General features: G+C 42.9%; 1 protein-coding gene across 1 annotated transcript; it reads right to left on the reverse strand.

The window, feature by feature from the left end:
* Positions 1-742: 742 nt before the first annotated feature.
* On the reverse strand, positions 743-8195 carry AVPI1 (arginine vasopressin induced 1). The gene is made up of 3 exons (XM_072626710.1): positions 8007-8195; positions 2345-2632; positions 743-1638 (listed from the first exon to the last, which is right to left on the reverse strand). Exons 2-3 carry the CDS (start codon positions 2620-2622, stop codon positions 1455-1457), a joined length of 462 nt encoding a protein of 153 aa, XP_072482811.1. The 5' UTR covers positions 2623-2632; positions 8007-8195; the 3' UTR covers positions 743-1454.
* Positions 8196-22597: the final 14402 nt, after the last annotated feature.

Here is a 22597-nt window from a genome sequence, read left to right on the forward strand (position 1 = left end):
GCAAAGAAGAATTGTTCTTGAACAAGACCTGTTTTGTAGTCAGGATCAACTTTTAAGTAGTAGGGAAGCACCTGGGGCTGGAAGAGCAAAATGCTGAAGGCTTTGTGAGCTTCATTCCTGGCCACTAGAGGGTAGCCTTACACAGGGGCGCAATTGGACCTGATAGGCTGTGGATGGGAAGGTGATTACTAGAGACGTAAGCCAAGTGTCCTCCCATGGAGGATATTAGGACTGGTGGCTTAGAGATGGCCTCTGTGGAAATGGGAATGGTATCTGTTAGAGGGGACGATAACAAACCTTCCCATTCTTATGTGGGGGAAGTGCAGCTCTTGGAGTTACTGATCTCACTGCTCCGATGGTCAGTCGAACAGAACTCCCCTGGCCAGAAGTTCTTTAGTGCATTGTTGCTTCAGCAAGGTGTCTCCCTTTGTGGACTGAAATAACTCTCACTTGTCACTGTTCATGCCAGTTTGATATTTCATCCAACTGATTATACTAAATCTAAATGATCATACCAAGGGCCCAGGGTTTTGTGATCTCTTAAGACTTCACCTCTCTGAAATTAGAAAGAAAGGTGAATTGGGCCCTCCATTTCTGACTTCTAGATACCAGAGTTGGGATCTCTAGGGGTGGCACCTTGCCTGAAATGCCAGGTTTGCTTGTTAGAGATCCTTTGTCCCACATCCTTCCAAGTCTCATCTCCCAATTAGTACTTACTTATTTCATGACAAATACACTGTGCTTTATGAGAAATTTTTATTATTAAATAATCTCATCCACTCAAGGGAACTCTAGCCAGAGTTTTCTCTTTGCCTTTGTCTTTTTGGCAGGTAGGCAAAGAAAGAGGCAGCTTGGTGTAGTGGAAAGAGTGCTGAACCCAGAGTTGACATCTGAGTTTGAATCCCACCTCTGACACTTACTAGCTGTGTGACCATGGGCAAGTTTATTAACTTTGCTGACTTTGTTACCTCATCTATAAAGTGGGGAAAATAATGCTTACACTACCTACCTCAAAGGGTTGTGAGTAAAGTGCTTTGTAAACCTTAAAGTGCTATGAATTATTATTGACATCCCAGGGATGGGCCTGTTAGACTGCTGGTTAAAGACTTAGTAATAACTAACATGGGCCTGAGCCTGGGTCCATTAGAAATCTTGAGGAATGTTTAGTCTCACTATAGTGTTAGTTTGGAAGGGGGGGGGGGGGGCGTTGTTTAATAGCAGGGGCTATTAATATTCTCACTCATTCTGTGGATGAGCAGTAAAAGCCCCCCAGACTTATTCCTTAACTGAGTAGGCAGTAACTGCCCTTTTGGCTTGAACCTTTGTCTGCCCTGGTGGGGCTGACTGATTCAGGCCTCACTTCTTTCTCTGCCTCCCCACATCCCTTCAAAGGATGTTCAGGAAATATCTGGCTTCCTGGGGGGGAGGGGGTAATCCCAGCCATTCTCAACAGGTCAGTGTCTAATCTGGTGGAGATAGCTTGTGGGGCTTGTGTTTCTCCAGCTCCGCCGATTCCTGGCACTTGTTTTCGGGTTTAGGTTCCTGGCACTTGTTCTTGGATTTCGGTGCTGCCCCTTGGTGGTCAGCTCTATAGAATTGCTTGCAGGATCTGCAGGTGGAGAGCAGTCCTCTGGTACTCTGTAAGGAACAAGTATAGACAATAGTTGAGTCATTAAACTAGCAGGGAAGACAAAATGAGGACTCGTAGGACATTCAAGTTCTTCAAAAACTCCAGGGTCATGTTGGCACCAGAAGAGCTTTGCTGCCCAAACCACAACCTGTGGTTACCACATACAGTGTCTGGTTCCTCTCAAGTTATTGATAATGTCAAGTTCTTGGCTCACGAGATGTCATCTGCAGAGGTCTGATGATGAATCCATTCATTCGAAAGGATCAGCTGAGAACTCCTGCCTGGGTCCACAGCTAAAGTGGACTTGCCCAGGTATGTAGCTCAAATGTGGCAGCTGTGTGGCATGGCTTGGTGTCAGGAAGACCTGAATTCAAATCCTGCCTCATATGTGTTAGTTTGATGACTCTGAAAGCTTAGTCTCACTTTCTTCATCTGTAAAATGGAGGTAATAACACCTACCTCACAGTGTTGTGAAGCCCAAATGTGAATACATACACACGCACACACAGCCCTTAAAGCATTATTTAAACCTTACCTGCTTTGTTATTCTTTTCTTATTATTAAGTGATATACTAAGCCTGTGCCATCTCCTTCCCAAATATTAGGGCAGCTTTGTCATAGGGTGAGTTTCAGGGCTGCCTGTGGCTATAAGGACCAGGATTTTATTCTCTGTCAGTGCCCCTGACCATTCTTTCCCCAGCCTCAGAGACCTACCGACGTCGACTGCAGTGCTGCAAGGAGTGGCCCAGCGGCCGCCTTTTCTTCCTGCGCAGCTGCCTCAAGGCTTCAGCCACCCTGTGATCCCCAGCACACTCCCAGATGATCTGTGCTCGTTCTTCAGCCTGCCTGTCACCGCTGCGTTGGAATAAGCCTTGAATTTGTAGCAGCTCTGCATCCTGGAAGATGTTGGCGGAGGCTTGCTTTCGTCCCCGGACCCCTGCTGGTACCTGCCCAGGGGGTGGCTCGCTCACCACAGAGGCTGGAGTGCCCATCTCGGGCTCTCTAAGAGGAAAACATACATGGCTTTGGTCAGCTTAATGAGATCTTGCTTTAGGCATTATGATAGGGTGAAAAGGAGACACTAAAATCCAGCTTGTAAGTTTCAGAGCCTAAACTCAAACCATATGATCAGTCAGTCAGTAAACATTTAGTAAGTGCCTCCTGTGTGCCAGGCATCAAGCTAAGCATGTCAGATACAAAGAAAAGCAAAAAACAGATCCTGCTGTCAGGAACTCGGTCTAATGGAGGAGACAACATGAAAACAACTGTGTACAAACAAACTATAAACAGGAATAGGAAACAACAGGGAAGGCACTAGAATTAAGGGGGATTGGAATCTTCCTGTAGAAGATGGGATGTTGGTTGAGACTTGGAGGAAGCCAGAAGGTAAAGATGAAGCAGGAGAAGGAATGGCATGGAATCACTAGTGCATGTAAAGGAATTTGCCTGGGCAAGGAGGAGGACCTCATTTGAGATGGGTTAAAGGAGGACAGTAGTAGAAGTCATCTAGGTGACGTAAAATGAAGGAGGAGAGGGTGGTACTCTATCCACTGAGTCATCCTGCTGCCCTAGGGAGTTAACTAGGGAAATGTAAAAGAATCGCCTGGTGGCAGTGAGAGCCCAGTTGAGGTTATGTTAACAAATTTGTAGGGGACTTAGTCAACACAGTTTTGTGAGTTTTCTCTGTTCAGTGTGTAGGAGCAAAATCAGTGAATGGTAGGTGTCCTCAAAGGCTGAAGCATGGCAGGACGATCTTCGATACAATCAGACAAGATACTCAAAAGGACAGTGTAGAATTGAACTGGTTCACCAAGAGGCTAAGATTTGGAAAGGTTGAGGGTCTAACTAGAGCATGGGGAACGGCCCAAGAGGGATTGTTGGTCAAGGTATGGGGCAAAGAATAGGATCAGGACTTGTAAACCAGAAGTAGAAGGTAGATTACGATCAGATAAGGCACTTTCAGAGTTTTGGGAAGTGCTTCATTTATGGGTGATGACAAGATCAAAGGGATGGCCATGTTTGTGGCTCTTTATTTAACCCTAACTCTAATTCAACTCTGTTTTCCTGTTTCTAACCTTAGCTTTCTCTGACTCTGCTTTTAATCCTAGAATAGGCAAGACACTCAGAATTATCTGTAGAGTAGACCTACCCTCCCTCTCTCAAACTTGCTGTGAAGAAAAGTATATTACAAATCTTAAAAGTGCCTTAGAAATGTGAGCTATTGTTGATATTAACTGTAACAATAATCACCCAAGGTCAGAAATAACTTCCAGACCATTCAGCATTGTTGATCTCTAGGAGCAAAAGTGAAAACAAGTTCTTAAAGTAGATAAAAATAAAAGAGTCCCTGCCCCTATAGGACTTACAAAAATATGGAGTATGTGCTCCGAGAAAGGCAGGTTGTTAGGGTAGAAAGAGCATTGATCAGTATGTGGTCAGCATTCAGATAAGAGCTCAGACATTAGCTTTGTGATGGTGACAAGTCAATTAGTCTCTGAATCCCATTTTCTTCATGGATGAAACAGATAATACCATAGTATCTACCTCAGGTTTAGTTGTCAAGTTGGCATCAATAATCTCTAAGACAACATTGTAGTGGAAGGAGCCCAGGGCTGGGTTCAAGTCCCAGCCCTGATGTCAACTTTCTAAGTTTTAAAATGTTCTATCAATGTGGGGTTAGGGGGCCATGTAAAAGTTAATCTGCTTTCATCATCAGATCATCTTGGAGGTGGGGGATAAGGGGGGTGGAATTTGCAAGCTACGCTCATCTCTGCAATGAAGATGAGACTTTTAATATCCTTCTAAAGCCTGTATCACCTTCTTTCCCTCTCACTTTGTAGTTGTCAGGCTGGGCCCTAGAGCCTCACAAAAGCTTACGAGTGATTGTTGAGCCTCGGGTCTTCTGAGTACTGAGAGATGGGTAGGGATATTGCCAGAGTCTCACCTAGGTTCTTTCTTCTGAGTTGGACATATCACATCTGGCTTGAAGGACATGACCCTAATAACAAGGCTATTTGATTGTCAGAGCCTTTTTTTGTATCCTATTCTGATTTTTCTCCATTTTTATAATTCCAGAGGTATAGATGTAAGAGTATTACCTAGACTTTGATTCAGGAACTCTAGATTCTAATCCTGCCTCAGACACTTAATATTTGGGTGAAAATAAATCACTTCTTTAAACCTCAATTTCCTCATCCCTTAAATGAGGGATGCTGTTTAAATGTGAATTGTATTTTCTTCCCCTATCCTAAACCCTCCCTCTTTCTTCCTCTCTCATTCCAAGTGTCCAACTGCAAGTACACAGTTCATTTTATTGTTCCTCTGCTAAAATCTGGGCATTACTGGGGGTAAAATAAATGAACATCTGACTTTACTCCTCCCACCTGAGTGTTCCCTGTGTGTATTTGAGAGCTATGCTTCTCTCCCATGGTGGTTGAGGAGCAAAACTATTACTTGTGAAAAAAGCACCAAGCCGAACATCTCTGCTCTTTAGAAACACCATTATTGTCACCTACAAGCACCGATTCATTTCCTGCTATCTGCAGCGTGCTGTGTTAGGTGCTGCAGTTCAAATCCTGACCTAAGGAATGAAGATGGGAGGCCCTGAAAATAGAACAGGAGTACCACTGACCCACCAAAAATTTTTAATAGCTCATCTTTCAAGAAGGATAGAAGCAGTAAGCTAAAGGGGAACCAGCATTCCTGAATACTCACCTGCCATAAATTGTTGTTTGTTCTGAATGAGTGCCTCTGTGCAAGATGAAGACTGCCTGTGGTTTACTTCAGATTTTTCAGGGTAAGGGAACAGTGTAGTGATTGATTAACATGGTGGACTGAGAGATAAGAGGCCTGACTTCCATCCCAGCCTTCTTTGTCAGAAGTCCTTGGCCAGGTCAGATGCTGTCAAGGTTTGAGTTTCTTTAGCTATAAAATGGGGGTATTTAAATCTTTCTTTGTACGTAGTTATTTGCATGTTGTCTATTTGATTGTGAGCTCTTAGAGACAAGACACTGTTTTTTGCCTTTCTTTGGTATCCCCAGCACTTAGCACAGTGTCTGGCACATAGTAGGCACTTAATAAATGCTCGTTGACTGACCCTTCCTAGTCTTAGTTTGTATCATGAAAATTCAGTTTGCCCACAAAGAAGTTTCCATTCTGTGGGCCAGGGAGGTACTTACCCTATACTGATCTGACCAAATAGCAAATAGTTTGAATAGCAAAATATGTTTTGCATCTCCTTTTTTTTTTTTTACAACAATCTCTTTGACCCTCAAAGTTTGATTCTGGATCTAACATGCTGTGAAACATATGTTTTCCCTAAAATGTAAATGGAAAAACATTAGGAAAGAAGGCAAATGATCATTCATTAGTCAGAAGGCCTATGATGGCTCATACAATGAATGTTTACTGCATAATAAGCCACGTTTGCTTTAAACATGGGCATCCTCAGAATGAAGAGTACTGATGTTAACAGGCAGAATTTGGAAGGCCAGAGTGGTGGGGAGAGAGCCCAGGTTTGGCCATTAATTAGATGAATGGTTTTGGGCAGGTCATTTAATTTCCTTAGGTCTCACTTTCCTCTGTAAAATGAAATTGGAATGGTTGGGTATTATTTTGGTTTTTTTCTTTTTTGAGGGAACCTTAGAAAGCTGTGATATTCCTTGGGTCTAAATCCTGTTTAGTCCACAGGGAACCAGAATAGCAAGGATGGGCAGCTTGGGAATTCCTGCCTAGGAATAGCCTGTGTGAACAGGTCCTGTTGCCCAGATTTTAGGCACACCCTTACTAACCATATATACTCCTCATTCCCACCCCAACCCCAAGTAAAAGCAGATTATGCCTAGAAACGAAACAGTTTCAGATTTCTACCAAAGTCAAGAGCATTAGATTTGAAGTACCTGAATTTGAAGATTGTGCCACTAGCTACCCGTGTGACCTCAGGAAAGTCACAACCTCTTAAAAAGGAGGGTTGGGGAAGCTAACTAGAAGACCCTTAATGTTCTTTCCAGTTTGAAATATATGTATGAGATCCTATCTCTCTCATTTCTAAGTGTGGATGACTCTTCTGTCTCTAGTGGTATTGTGCTTTGTGGTGTGAGCAGAGGGAGAGAAGGTTGTTGGGTCCTCTTGTTTAGAATTCCATAAAATTCTTATTTCCTGTGAGAGCCATAACTTCTCTAAGACCAAGGAACAGCAGTAGGGGGTAGGAAAATTCCTCTAGGTTGATGCCAAAGCTAGACAATCCCAGGAGCCTCTATAGCTCTCCAAATTTGGCTTTACAAATGGTGAGATGTTCCCTCTAGGTCCCTCAGATTAACCTGGCTAACTAGGGTACAAACCATGACTCAAATTGCTTTGGGGAGATACCTTTGTCACTGCCATCTGTGGGAAACTAGGACAAAGAAAAGGAAGGTCATATCTGTGGCTCAGTAGGAGGAGAGGGTAATGTGGCTAGGATCCACTATCTTCCCTTGCCTGACAGCGTTACTGATAGCTATTAGGAGCTGCTGTTAGATCAGAGCCTCAAGCACTCAAGAACTCCAGAATCCCTCAGGTTGGGGTCCTGGGCTACGAGTCCCTGAGGAAGTCAAGACTTTCCACCAACACTTAGGGCTTGAGATTTAAATGGAGAAGAAACAGAGACACCTCAGAAAAACTGCGCTATCTACTTTCACTGCCTTCTGGTTTTTCTGCCCAGATACTAGCTTGTTTTGGTGTTAAGCCCTTTCTTCAAAAGACTCTAGAGGAAGTCAAGGAAAAGCTTTGAAATCTCTCAGGAAATTGATTGTGGTGTCTGTTTATCTCTTTAGATTAGGTCGGAGAGTAAAGGTCAGAAATCCCAGCACGGATCCCAGCACGGTACGCACGGGCTCCACTCCACTGCCCAGAGAGACGCTTACGAGACTGATCAATGAACCAAGGGTTGAATGTGTGGTCTGTCTTCAGCCCGGGGCTCTTTTTCCTTGGAGTCCTCAGCCTGTCCCCTTTTATATCTCCACGCTCCCATCCTTTCAGCACTGGCCGGCTTCTCCAAAAGGGTGGCCAACGAAACCCTTGCCCCTTAGCAGGGTCTAGGGGCCAGCCCAAGCTCCTCGTTTCCAGCCCGCAGCAATCTGTGGGTTTCGAGCAGCGCCTGCGCGCCGGTTCCGGAGCCCGAGGATTTAGAGAAGGACGGGGGTGGGGTGGTGGGGTGGTGATGGTATACTGACATCGCTGACAATACAACCTCCCTAATACACATCTCATTGCACCCCTCGGCAGCCCATAACGCGTACACCAGACGGCTCACGGCTCAGCTGGAAAGCCGGGGAGGGGACCCTTCTCTTTCGGGGGGGCCCTATCCCAACAGCGCTGTCCGTGCATGTGTCTCTCTTACCTGTCTGCGGACGGGATTCAGCCAGAAAGGGTCCGCCGCGGAGCTCGAGTCGGAACGCGGCCACCCAGCTCACTTCCACGATTCGATTGAAAAGCGCTGCTCCGACCCAGGGGATGAGGCCAGCCCACAACCACGGCCTCTGCTTTAGCTCTGGGGTAAGCGTTCCAAAATCGAACGCGAAGAACCCAGGCGACCAATCAGAGCCTCAATGGGGAAGGGGGCGTGTCCCTCTTTCCCTCCCCATCCCCATCCCCATCCCCCAGCCGGGCCGCAGGCTTCATTGACGTCAATACACTAAGCAGAGCTGGGTTTGGCCGGCTCTGAGAACCGGGGCGGAGCCGCATTCCTGTCCCTGGGGTGCGGCGGCAACCGCGCTCCAGCGCACGTGATGACTTCCTCTTCTTTTAGGCTGCCTGCGCAGTCAGGGGGTTCCAGCGCAAGGCCTCTATGACTAGGGGTCCTCTTGGCACCTCCCCTCCCCCGACTAGCTCTGTGACAGTCTGAAAAGGGGCCAGCCATTCTGTAGCAAGCCCGACTTCTGTCCGAGCTGTCTGGCCCTAGGGATGGCGAGTCAGGCCGAAGAGCGCTTGCGTGCCTGCATATATGTATGTGTGTGTGTGTTTGCAACTGCATTCGTGGCGGGGAGGTGGTTGGAGGGTTGGGGAGGAGGCACGCCTTGTGGTGTGGACGCCCGAAGATGGGTCGTGACTCTGAGAAGCTTTTGGAGGGGAGAAGGAGGTGATTCTGTCAGCAAGGGCTAAAAATGATCAGACACCTATGAGTGTAGATACAAGGTGTCCCAAAAGTCGTAGTGCAGTTTTGAGCTATTTAAATTGGACTAAACTTAAACTTCACTTGGACTTTTTGGACACCCTATGTAGCTTTGGGGGTGTGGGTGTGGAGAACATGTAAATACATGGATCTATGCACATACATACACACATACATACATACATGCATATAAATGTGTGTATATACACTCACACACACAGTCATTCCATAAATAATGGCAGGTCACAATACCAAGGCCAAACCCTGAGTTTGACTATGACACTCTCCCTTGAGGCTCTCAGACTTCATGCCTTCTTTTCCTCTTTACTTACAGAGACCTAGCAAAAATCTTAGCTTAAAAAGCCAAGGTTTCTCATTGCACCAGGGCCATTACCAGTCATCCTGAAGTATGTCTTGCCACTGAACTCTGATGACTCTCCACAGCCCTGCCTTACTTAAATCCAGTTTACTTGTAAGTCGCCTCGCCTTCCTGATGCCCTTGGTTCTCTGAGAATGAAGGACAAACAAGGCCCTAGGTGTGTGGTTTGGGAACCCTGTAATTTACCCCACCCCCACTTGCCCCAGGAATAGTCCTGGGCTGCCTCTTTCCTGTGGCCTGGGTTATTTGAGCCACTTCTCCCTGACTAGTTAACTATTGTGAGCCTGCCCCACCATTTGGTATCAGTTTATTTAGGACAAGGGTCATACAAAAAAAAATCTTTATCAAAGTGACAAACACTGAAACTGTGACTTTCCTTTGATCTGCCTGGAGTGTTCTAAGAAAGAAATCAGAAGGAAACCAGCTGCCGAAATCAGGGCCAAAGGGTTCTCAGGCACTTAGTCCAGTCAGGCAAGTGCTCGTCCTTAAGCCTCTTAGCAGTTTTTGGATAAGGAAGGTATGCTTTGTTGGAAGCCTCAAAAAGAGGCTGAGTTGTGGGCCAGTCAGAGATACCCTCCGGAAACTGTAGGAAGAAGGAAAAAAAGTATTATTCAGTGAAGAATAAATAGGACCTGGGATTCGGTACCCATTTTATCACTATGAACAAGTCTGTGGTCCACAGTGTCCTCATTTGTAAAGTGATGGGTTGGTACTAGATGACCTCTAAGGTCCCCTCCAGCCTAAAGTCTATGATCTTATACTCCAATTAGATCTTCCTGTAAACAGCTTTGAGACTCTCAGTAATTCTTACTCTATAAAACCAGGGGCATAATATTCAACATGGATATGGAATCTCCTGGCTTCTAGGGCAGCTGCAACCAAGATTAGACAGGAAAAAAACTACTTCCCTCAAACTGGCAGTGTGTTTACAACCCAGTGAAAATGTATCTAATGTTGCAGTGTCATGTGTCAATGTTTTTGACAAGAAGATGGGGAGCACAAAGTTTTCCTGGCAATTCTGGTAGTAGAGGGTAATAATGAGCCGGTGAGATTTCTAACTTCAAAATCCAACTCCTGAGAAGGTTGCTGCTAAAGATTCATTTTAATTCTTCTAGGTAACATGACTAATGTGAAAATGTGTTTAATAAGAATGTATATGTAAAACCCATATAAGATTGCATGCTGTCTTGGGGAGGGAGGGGGAGAAAATTTAAGACTTATGGAAGTGATTGTTGAAAACTGAAAAGAAATCAATTAATTAAAAAAATGAAATATTTGAATCAACAAAAAAAAGTGAGGCAAAACCAGTTTGGGAGTTATAATAAAAGCTTCTATTTATAAAATATTTTAGAATTGCAAATACTTTCACATTCATTATCAACTTTGATTCCTATAGCATATTTGTGAGGTACTTTGGGCAGCTATTATCAGCCCCATTTTACCCATGAGTGAGATGTCATTCTGCATTTGCTTCTGCTAAATTTAACTAGTGATGATGCTATACTAACACTGACTATGATGGGAGACCAGGTGGGCATGGCCTAAGGAGGGAAGGGTGGAGCAGGGGGAAAAGGAGAGGAGAAGAAATAGTCACAGAACCAGGTGTCATTTCTAAGCTTACATGTCTTCCTTGCTGGCAATTATTACAGAATCTAGAGAATTTTGAGGGAACCAGTGTAAGGGACAATTGCATCCCATGTATCATGGGCACAAAACCTTTTGTGTTTATCCTTTGGGCAAGCATTATTTACATGCCTGTTACTGATCTCCTAGAGTGGTGATTTAGCAACGGGTTAGAAAGGAGCTTTACTCACAAACTTTTTTACCAGTGAAGACTGGAAGAAGGCTTACTGGAAAATGGGTGGTGAGGTTTTAGCTGTTTGTTGAAATATTCTTGTGCCTTATCATGCATTTTTATTTTAAGCAAGTGTCCTTTCATGTCATTGACCTCATATGTATATAACTCTGACTGGTGGAGGGAAAATGAGGATTCCTGGATCTAAACAAGTTTTGAGATAACCTGAAGGTAGCAGTTAGGACAGAGGCTTAAGCATAGGTGACTTATCTAACATCATACAAGTATCAGAGAATCCAGGTCTTCTGACTTCTGACCCCAAATCCAGTGCCCTCTTTGGTCCTGCTCAAGAAGAGCCTCTGATCAAAATGAAGAGATCCTGAATGGGTGCCTTGTCCACCGGGCACTTGGTGTAATTCAGGGGGGAGGTGTTGCCTTTGGCTTCTCTTGTTTTGAATTCCCTGGTTCTCTTGGTGGTGGAGGTTGGGTAACTGTTCAAGATTCCCAGCAGGGACTTAGGACTTGTTCCAAATGAGTGGGTTTGGAGAACCTGAGCAATTGACTTTGAGTGTCCTTGGTTAAGCAGGATATGGCATGTATTTGGTCTCTTCAAGTTCCACATGAAACCCCTAGGCAACAGGGTGTTGACTTCTGAGTCAACTGTGCTCTTCCTGTTCAATGAATCATAAGCATTTATTAAGCATCCACCTACACATGACACTTATATTAAGCAAATCGGACAAAGTCCTTGTCTCCTATACTTGTGATAGTTACACCAGGTCTCTTTCAGAGACAGTAGTCTCACTGTACACCTAGAGATAGCCAGTGATGACTGAATAACCAAAAGTCAACCCCTGACTCCAAAAGAATTCTACTAATTCCTGTGTTTATTTTCATCTGCTTAAGAGGTTCACACCAGAGCTATTAATAGGACTTCAGGCACCTGGGGCATATTCAGTGGGAGGTAGGGAAGAAGGTGGAGGGAAGGTCTAGGTGGTGCAGGGCATAGGGTGTTGGATGTTAAGTCAGGAAGATCTGAGCTCAAATCTAGCCTTCAGACACTTATTAGCTTTGTGACCTTTAGCCTCAATTTTCTTATCTATAAAATGGGGTTAATAATAGCAACTGTATCACAGGATTGTTGTCAGGCTCAAATTATATAATATTTATAAAGTTTAGCACAGTGCCCTGACACATTGTACATGCTATATAAATGCTAGCTATTATAATATTATTAATATTATCTTTCCTCCCCATTTACAGCTTCTCTAGTATTCCCCAAGTGCACACACTCACTGCATATGGAAAAGGGGTGAGAAAAAGGCCTTCATTTCCCCTGTTTTAAGGTCTCAGGTCAAATGGGAAATTGGGGAACATTCTTGTTTCCCTGGCTCACCAGCTAGAGACAAACAGGGTAACTGACACCTGGCCGCCGTCAGATCTGTGTTAGTCCTGGGTAACGCTGATCTGAGCTCTAATCATCAGTCGTTGCCCTGTTTGGCCCTCTCTGCTCCACCTCCCTCTCATGCCCATGTGGCCATGACCTCTCACTCAGCTTCCAGGGTTGTCTTCTCCCAGGAAGAAGGAACGAGGGCAAAGAGAGAGACAATATCTGTGAGAGAGTAAATGTAGAATGACTAGAAAACGGAGGGAGAAGGGATTGATTAAATATCCTAAAAGGAAAAGAAGCAGAAAAATACAGAGATAATAGCAATAACTCATGTTTATTTAGTGTATTAGCCCTTTACAGTTAGTTTTACAGTCACAAGACACTGATTTTTAGTCATTTCTCAGTTATTAAGCACGTATTATATGTAGAGCACTGTGCTAGGTGCTGGAAGAAAGACAAAGTTTAGATAAAATATGAACATTTGACAAGACATTGTACCTTCTATTTATGAAAATTACAACCTTAATGGGCAATAATGGGTAAACACAGATAACTAATATACAATGTGATGGGTTAAGTGCACTGGAAAAATACAGAACAAAATACCTAAATGAGGCTTAAGAGGGAATAGTATCACTGACAATCAAGGATACTTTGATGAAGGAGGGAGAATTTTGGTTAGGCTTAAAAGCATGGGGAGGTAAAAGCCAAGGATAGATAGGCTGTTGGACTTGGAGTATGAAAGACCTGAATTCAAAATCTGTCTCAGATATGTATTAAGTTGAGTAGCCTTGGCAAATCACTTAATCTCCCTTAGCCTCAGTTTCCTCATCTGTAAAATCAGGTTGTTAGCCCCTTCCAGCTCTACATCAATGGTCCTATAGTTAAAACAGAAGGAAGACATTCCATGGATAGAAAACATAGATAGAAGACATTCCATAGATAGATGAAGCTATTGAAGTACAGGGTATGTTTGTGAGACAATATAATCCAATCTGGTTAGCATTTAGGAGTGTGTGTGTGTGTGTGTGTGTGTGTGTGTGTGTGTGTGTGTATGTGTGTGTGTGTGTGTATGTGTGTGTTGAGGAGAAGGGTTAGAAAAGACTGGAAAGATAGGGTGGCATTCAATTGTGGAGGACCTCGAACAAAAAAACAGTTTGACAAAAACAACTTTAATCTGTACATAGTTCCTAGACTGAAGCCTTTTTTTCTTAGCAGATATCTATGCATAAAAAAAGGCTATTGAAATAGATTGGGAGCATGGAAATTAAGGCCAGGGATAAAAGGAACGCCATAGACAGGTTTGAGAGATGTTGTGGAGGTCTCACCACATAGCTCTAGACCCCCATCACCAACTGACTTTTTAGGCTCCTCGATCTGTATATTCCAAGAATATCTCAAACTCAACATGTCCCAGACAGAACTCTTTATCTTTCCCCCTCAAATGCACCCCTCTACCGATTACTGTTGAGGGTACCACCACCCTCCCAGTTAGGGCAGTTAGGTGGCAAAGTGGATAGAGTGCTGGACCTGGAGTCAGACAGACCTGAGTCCAAATTTCACTAATTAGCTGTGTGATCTTTGGTGAGCCACTTACCCTCTGTCAGCCTCAGTATCCTCAATTGTATACTGGGGATAATGAGAGGTGGCTGTGAGGATCAGATGAGATAATTTTTGTAAAGCTTTTTAGCACAGTGCTTGGCACATTGTTGTTTTGTCGATTAGTTGTGTCCAACTAATAACCCCATTTGTTATTTTTTTTGGCAAAGATGATGGAGTGGTTTTGCCATTTTCTTCTCCAATTCATTTTACAGATGAGGAAACTGAGGCAAACAGGATTAAATGACTTGCCCAGGGTCATACAACTAGTAAGTGTCTCAGGCCAGATTTGAACTCAGGAAGATGACTCTTCCTGACCCCGGGCCTGGCACTATCCTCTGTGCCACCTAGCTGCCCTGCCTGGCACATAGACACACTTAGTAAATGCTTGTTCCTTTTCCTTTCTCTTCCAAGTCACTTAGGGTCAAAACTTCAATGCCATCTTCCTTACAATTCCTTACTCCCCTCACATATCCAATTTGTTGTACAGTCTTGTCATTTTTGTCTTCACAACATCTCCCATGTACATGCCTTTTCCTTCACTCACATGGCCATCACTCCTGTACAGGTCCTCAACATCTCTCCTTTGGACTGTTATTATAGCCTTCTCATTGACTTCTCTGCCTCAAGTCTCTCCCCATTCCAATCAATTCTCCCTTCGCCTAACAAAGTGATTTTCCTAAAGTTCAGATCTGACCATATTACTCCTCCTCCTCCCCCCGACCCCAGTGAATCCAGTGGCTCCCTATCACTTCCTTGATGAACTATAAGATCATCTGTTTAGCTTTAAAGCCCTTCATAAGCAAACTCCTTCCTACCCTTTTAGTTTTCTTACTTGACTTCCCTCCATGTACTCTATGATCTGGCTATACTGGCCTATTCTCTGTTCTCCATGCATGACTCTCCATCTCCCATCTCATGCATTAGCCTTGTCTGTCCTCTATTGCTGGAATGTTCCTGATTCTCACCCCTGACTTCCGGGTTTCTTGATTTTTCTCTGAGACTTAGCTCAAATTCGCTTTTCTCCAGGATGCCTCTCCTCCCCAGACATCTCTTGCTGGTCCCTTTCATCTCAGATCATCTTTCATTTATTTTGCATTGCTCATATATATACACAGGGTTTTTGTTTTTTGCATCTTGTCTCCCTCATTAGAACTCCTTAGAAGGAGGGATTATTTTTTGCCACCTTTTGTGTCCCCAGTGCCTAGCACAGTGTCTGGCATATAGTAAGTACATAATCAATGCTCCCCAACTGACTAACAAATAGGAACTGCAAATTTGAGAAACTAAAAAAAGAAAAGTCAAAGTTGAGCTAGAAAGGGCTTGATAGGCCATCTTGTTCTCTTCATTTTACAGAAAAGGAAGCTGAGTTTCAAAGAAATTAACTGACTTCCCCCAAAGTCATACAGGTAGGAATTGGTAGAGCCAGGAGTCATACCCATGTTCTTTGAAACAGTTCCCTTTTTACTGAACATTCAGTTCTAGCTACAAAGGTAACACTGAGATTTCAGACATTGGAGATGACAGAAGTGAATGGTCCTGACACTGACAAAAAAAAGTGAAGGGAAGGGAAATGGAGAAGGAAGGGAAGGAAGGGAAGGAAGGAAAGAGAAGGGAAGGAAAAGAAAGGAAAGGAAGGAAGAGGAGGAAAAGAAGGGAAGGAAGGAGAGGAAAGGAAGAGAAGGAAAGGAAATGAAAGGAAGAGGAGGAAAGGAAGGGAAGGGGAGAAAAGGTAAGGAGAAGAAAGGAAGGGAAAGAAGGAAAAGGAAGGGAAAAAACAGTTTAAGGAGGAATGGTAGTAAGCTTGGTTTGGGACATGTTGGATTTGAGGTGACAGTGGGACATTCAGGTGGAGATGTCCTGTAAACCCACAGAGATACAGGTCTATAACTCTGAAGTGAGGTCTCAACTACAGAAAGAAATTTTGGAGTCATCCGCATATGAATGATAGTTGGAGCCATGGGACTGAATGAATTTATCAAGAGAGAAGAGGAAAGAGCCAAAGATGGAACCTTAGGCAATACTCACTTTAAGGGTATCAGTGAAAGAGACAAAGGGCTGGGTCCAGAGGTTGGGGAACACTCATTGGTAATTACCTATGATAATCATTATAACCCCACTAGAAGATGGTATATCTCTTGAAGAGATGGAAAAAATTCAGCTTAGAGAATTTAATTAACAACAATAATAATAATAATTGTCATTTTAGATAATTATTGATGCTTAGGAAGGTAAATGACACATCTGAGGTCAGGTCCAGGTTAAACTCAGGTGTTTTCATTCTAAGCTGAGTATTTGCTTCACCACATTATGCTACCTGGTAAAAGACATTTGAGCAGAAAATTAAAGCCTGAGACAGGGGAGCTGGGAAGGTAGAAAGAGTGAAAGTCTCTGGACCATGGTCGACCCTTAATGCCTGTTGGTTGAGAGAAGTATTGGAGCATAGTGGATAGCTTTCTAGAAAGCTTCCCTCAGAGTCAAAAAGACCTTGGTTTAAGTATCTCCTCTGATATTTATTAGCTTTATCACCCCCAGGGAAATGACTGAAGCTCTTTGAGCCTCAGTTTCCTCGTTTGGAGAGCGAGAACTTGGACCTCTGAGGTCTTTCTGTCTCTAAATCTATGATCTTATGATTAAAAATACAGACTGAAGATGAGATCAGCCTAGCCATGCAGAATGAAAGACAATGAAGTCTTCCCCTTGTCTGAGACTTTTTACTTTGGCATATTAGTGACATAGGGTTATTAGCCAGTGTGATGGGCATTGGTGACCTGCTGAATGTGGGGCAAACTCTCTAAGTCCCACTTTGCCAAGTGGTAATGGGACTGTGGGTACTCCAGTGCCCCTTAGATATTTTGGGTGATAGATGACCTAGCAGCCATCATACTGGGTAGCCAACTCTTTGGAGATTCAGCCTAGTAACTGCTTTTCCAAGCTTCAGCCACAGCTATTAAAGACCCAGAAAAGAAAGATTGTACCCCCAAAGTCCTTAGCATTGTCAAATGTTTCATTCAGAAAATGATATGATTTTAACAATGGCAATGACATTATAGAAGTGTGACCATCTACTTTACCATTCTACCCTAAGGACCTTGGGACCTCTCCTTCTGATTCACAGCTTAAACCTTCTATATGTGTTTTGTCCCATATTAGAATGTGTATGACTTGAGATCAGGGATTGTCTTATTTTTTTATTTATACCCCCAGGACTTAGCATGGTGCTTTGTACATAGTAAGTGCTTAATAAATATCTTTTCATTTATTCATTTCTATAATCTGTGTCACAGAAGGCTCTGTGTTTATAAAGATGAAGTTCCATTTTAAGAACTTCTCACAAATCATTCTCTTTGGCTCATACCCTCATCCAATTTTCCCTAAGTCCATCAGAATATAAATGATTCCTCCACTCCCAATCCCCATCAGAAATTTCCCCTCAGTGTATCAAAATATAAGTTTCATGGCTATTTAGAGTAAGTCATATCTAGAATTAGATCTAGGGTGACCAGACCTTTGCCCAAGCACGATAAACTTATAGGGTTCCTAATTTAGAGGGAACTGATAGCACTTGAAATCCTTTATCAGTAAGACAAAAACAGATTTTTAGCTTCCAGTTAGCAAAAAGAATGTTAGAATGTTAAGATAAATGATATAAGTAAGATCCTCTCTTGATCTGTCCTCTTTCCCTCTCTCCAGCTCTGCACAGTGATCCCCTCACTGCCCAGGAATGAGTCCCATGGTCTAGAGTCCCTGTATGTACCATCTTTCTTCCCCCATCCCCCATTTTAGGCATCATCTAAGAAAAACTACCTAACAATTATTAGAACTACCCAGAAGTACAATAGATTAGTTCAGGAAGTAGGATGTTCCTTCTCCATGGAGATCTTCAAGTCAGCCTTTGCCCTGGGTACAGGAATTTAGTTATCAGAGACAGATTTTGCGTTTCTACAAAAAATAACGAGTTATAATAAGAAGCCACCAGATGGCGGACTTCTTCCCTTCTGAGGTCCCAGATCAGCTCGTTTCCCCAAAGGCCTTGTAGGGGTCTGGGATCTTTGCCCATAGGCACTAAAAATGATTTTCCTTCCCACCCTACTCAATTAGTAAAAATTTAAAAACAAAACAAAAGATTTGAGAGTGTGTTTAGTCCTACTTGTTCTTTGTGTCAAAGTGCACCTGGTAGTAAAAAATGTCAAATTATACCTCAACTTCAAGCAAAGACTGTAACCTTCTGAGTGTAAAGCAGAGGACTACCTATTGGATTCCAGAGTCTCCAAAGTCCTTTCTAACTCTTAGAATCTGTGATTTTTGAGGGAAATCAAATGAATTTAAATAGTTCTCGTTTAGGTCATTACAGAAGAAAGGGCTCTAGGATCTCCCTATGGAAGCATTGAGGCTAACAGTGCTACAAAAATAGGGCAGTCTTTATTTAACTCGACCCCAAATAAACAAACATAAAAGATAAAGGACTTAGACCTGAACCCATAAATAATCAAGACAATTTTCCTTCCCTTTCAGGTGAGTCCCACTTTACAAAAGACCTACAGACTCACTTCTAGGGTACTGAGTACTCCTCTAAAGTCTTCCTTTCCAGTAGGGAAAAACATCCCTTGGGGTTACTCTTTTCCCCTGGATTTGTACAGTCTGCATAAATCACAGCCTCAGGGAAGGATAAAGTCTCTCAGAGTTGTTGCTTTTTCTTGGAGCTGTCTCTTGCTGGTCCTTGGCTCTCACCCTTGATTGGTCCAGGGAGTCAGAGCTGTCCACAGGCTCTTCCTCTTCTCTCCAGGAGGCTTGCCAGGAATTCAGCATTGTCTAGGAATCATTCCTCCCATCCAGGAACTTCTCACTTCAACCTCTGCCACTGTACTGCTGCTGGGTTCCTTGTTGTAGCTCCCAATATAGCCTGGGAGCTCCTTACTGCTTTTCTGCTGTCTCCATTAGCTACCATCCATTTCGGGGCCCACTTTGTTCATTCCTGTTCTGGGGGCATGCGTCTCCCTGGTGCATTTGGTTCCCTGGAGGGACAATGATCAGGATAGGTATCCTTCATTCCTCTCCTGGCTGCGATTCTGATTCCGCCTCCATACCTACACAGGTATCTTCCTTCCTACCTTGCTTTTCAGCTTTCTTTTATATGTTGCCTTCTCCATTAGAATGGGAACTCCTTGAGGGCAAGGACTATCTACCTTTTTTGTTTATATTTTTTATTCCCAGAGCTTACAAAGTGTTTGGCAAGTAGTAAACACTTAATAAATGCTGCTTGCCTAGCTGCCTCCCTGTGAGGCTACCTGAGCTTTCCTTCAGGGAATTCAAATCTCCACTCTGGTTATTGTATTTCTTTGGGTCTCTGCTCGTCCCTTTGAAGGCCAAGTTGAAGGGTGTGGCTGAGGTATATTACAAGGGAGGATTCAACAGAAATTCCCCAAATGTCGTGCTAACAGGCATATTTATATCTTGTATGAAGATTTTTCAATGTCAGAACAAAAGCCTTATCAGCGGATGGCAATGGGGATGCAAGAAAATGCCTCACATATCTCACACGATATAAAATTGTATGGGAGCATGTTCCTCCAGTTAAGCAGTGAGGTGGCAAAGTGGATAGAGTTCCAGGCCTGGAGTCAGGAGGATCTGAGGACAAATCTGGCCTCAGATACTTACTAGCTGTGTGACCCTGGGCAAGTCATTTAACACTGTCTCAATTCCTCATCTGTAAAATGAGCTGGAGAAGTAAACTGCAAACCACTCCAATATCTTTGCCAAGAAACCCCCAAATGGGGTCATGAAGAGTTGGACACAACTAATGGATGGAACAACAACTCCAGGGTTAAGGGGGTCAGGGAGAATTCCAGATTGGGATGAGGTTTCTAGGCATAAGGTGCAAGTGGAGAGTCATCTAGAGTCCTTGAGACTCCCTATCCCCCCAAGCTAGAGTCCTGTTGGGTATTTCTAGTTCTCCATATCTATTAGAACATGAGACATTGGGGTATACAGTTGAAGGACAATGACTGGCTTTGTTCCTGCCTCATGATTTGAGTTGGTGATATCTTGCACATAGAAAGAGAAGAAAGAACTTTAGAATAAAGTTTAGAGTTAGGTAGTTTTGTGTTAGTTGTACAACTTAGGTAGTAAGAAGAGACAGAAGGTAAAACAGGTACAGTCTACACCAGGGACTTTCTTTAGGCTACTATTATTAGATTTATTAAAAAAAAAAAAAAGGAAATCATGATGGGAGGGAGGAGTATGGTGGGTTGTGGGTAGTAATAGTGATGGAAAAAAGTTATGCTATTTTATTTTTTGAAATTTATTAAACTGTCAAAAGCTGTTAAACAAGTTTTAGAGACTGTATTATTGCTCAATATTAGATTTTCAATAAAACATTTAATTACAAAATAAAGACATGACCCTTGGGATGAAACTATGAATATGCATTTGCCTAGTTACACTTGCTTGGGGAGTTTTGCTGAAAATTCCTTGGAATGTCTGCAAAGTTCTACCAAACTAAAAATAGCATCCCTGAGAAAACAAACTGATGAATACTTCCTTATAAGATCAACTTCATTCCTTTCAGAATTATGCCCACTGAGTGTTGAAACAACTGAGAGCTAGTTTTAAGTGGCTGAGCTGATTGTTAAATTTTTGATGTGGCTTGGAAATTGGCAAACACTTCAAGTCAGGGACTGATTTGTTGTTCTGTTGATGGTTTAGAGTAGACTTAAGAAAGTAATGGAGAAAATGTTAATAGTGCAGATTAAACTTAAAAGTATGTCTTTGTACATATATATGTATACACACATATTGGAAAGCTGGTTGTTAAACATTTGTACATTTTTGGAAAGGTGGTTGTTAAACATTTACCAGCACACACTATCTAAGTAAATGCTGCTAATCTAGGTTCTCAAGACTTTTTCTAGATAACTGGAAAGATTCCCTCCTTTCCTCAGTTTCTCCTCACCTCCTTTTCTCTTGTTTTGTTCATGTCTTCATGTTGTTTGTTTGTTTGTCCTGGTCTTTGTGTGCTATCTAGGGACCAGCCTAGCTACATTCAGAGAGACTCACTGGTAAATTGGGCTCTAGGTGGCAAATTCTTTAGTCATGATGACCTGCATAGTTCAGAAATGTACATCTTTTGACTGTATCCTTTCCCCTTAGTTCCCTTAGTAGATATCTTATTTTTTGACCATTTGAATGTTACAGACCAATGAATGAATGGATGAAAAAAGTTTGATTTAACACTTACTTTGTGTCTTGTGCTAAGCCCTGGGGTTTCAAATACAAGAAAACAGTTCCTGTTCTCAAGGAGCTTACAGTTCTAATACAAGAAAACACATATAGAAAAGTTGTGGCTGGGAAAAGGAATTTTGGTGCCCATAGAAATAGGTGGAAGGGGGTTGAGTATAGGCATAAATTTCAAAAAATAAAATATCATAACTTTTTTATGAGTGTAGGCTAAGTGGTCTAGTTTGAACTTAGTCACCAGTTAAAGTAGTAGGATCCTAGGGTGGGCTCTTCAAAGATAAGTGAAGAACTTCTCCCAGTGACTTAGGACAAAAATTCTACTGATCCAAGTCTGTTGTCTCTTGGGAGCGCTGGTCTTTTGGGAAAAGGAAGGCAAATGGCAAGATGACTTGGGTGAATGTGATAAGTCAATTGATTATTGGTTTAAGGGCCTCTACCTTTTTAGACTTAAACTATGATTTAATTTGTGTAGGTAATTTCCAGTGTGGAAACTCCCTCCGTTGATCCATATTGGTAACTCATCTGCTGCTTATGGTCTTAGAAACTGGAATGGGACACTGAAAGGTTAAGTATCTGGCCTGTGGGCACACAGCTAATAAGTATCAGGTCCTGACTCCAAGACTGGCCCTTTAACCACTTTACCACACTATCTTTCAAGGCATATTACTCCATAAATTCCATGTGAATCTGAACAAATGCATGGTGGAGGTGGTGACTAAATCCTGTCACTTATATTCCTTTCCCTTTTAGATCATAAGCTCCTTAAAAGTCCACATAGATTGTGTTCTGCAACTGATTTTATCATGTTTCCTCAACACCTCGCACAGTGAAGGCCACTGATGTTCGTTGAAATGAATTTTTCTACCAGTATTCCATCTAATTTACAAGTGAGGTCAGGGTGGGGAACAGATTTGAATCCAAGACAAATTAGCAAGCAGGCAGGCTTGGTCCCCGACCTCCTGCAGGCTCTATTTGCCCAGGGTGGGCTTCTCTTCTATACAGGATGCTGTCAACTTTTTCTCTGATAACAGTTAGCCACGTAGCAGTAAGAGGTGTGCTGGAGTTAGCTTGTTCGCCATTTTTAGGGTGAACATATACACCTCAGAAATCTTCAGAGGTTACACATCAGGGCTTGATTTATTCTTATGCTGATTGCCTAGATTTAAGAAAGTAATGGCTAAAATATAAATAATGCAGATTAAACTAAAAAAGTGTGTTATCAGCACAAGATTTTGTTGCCGTTGTTTTCCCTTCCGGAAAGCCAATTGTTAAACATTTACCGGCACAGCTGTTCTCATTCCGAAGGGATGATCCTACGATTACTTTTATGCAGGTATGGCATAAGGCCAAAGAGAGCTCAACAATCTTCTCCGCGATGTGCTTCAGGCTGGAAAAGCAGGGACGTGCTTAGTTAGACTCCG

The sequence above is a fragment of the Notamacropus eugenii genome, chromosome 1 (assembly GCF_028372415.1).
Source record: "Notamacropus eugenii isolate mMacEug1 chromosome 1, mMacEug1.pri_v2, whole genome shotgun sequence".
In the NCBI taxonomy this organism is placed as follows: Eukaryota; Metazoa; Chordata; class Mammalia; order Diprotodontia; family Macropodidae; genus Notamacropus; species Notamacropus eugenii.

Coding starts and splice junctions, on each gene's coding strand:
- AVPI1 (XM_072626710.1), bottom strand. CDS start 2,622: ATGGGCACTCCAGCCTCTGTGGTGAGCGAGCCACCCCCTGGGCAGGTA. Junction 1,639..2,344: donor CAGCACTGCAGTCGACGTCG/GTAGGTCTCTGA, acceptor TGTTCCTTACAG/AGTACCAGAGGACTGCTCTC.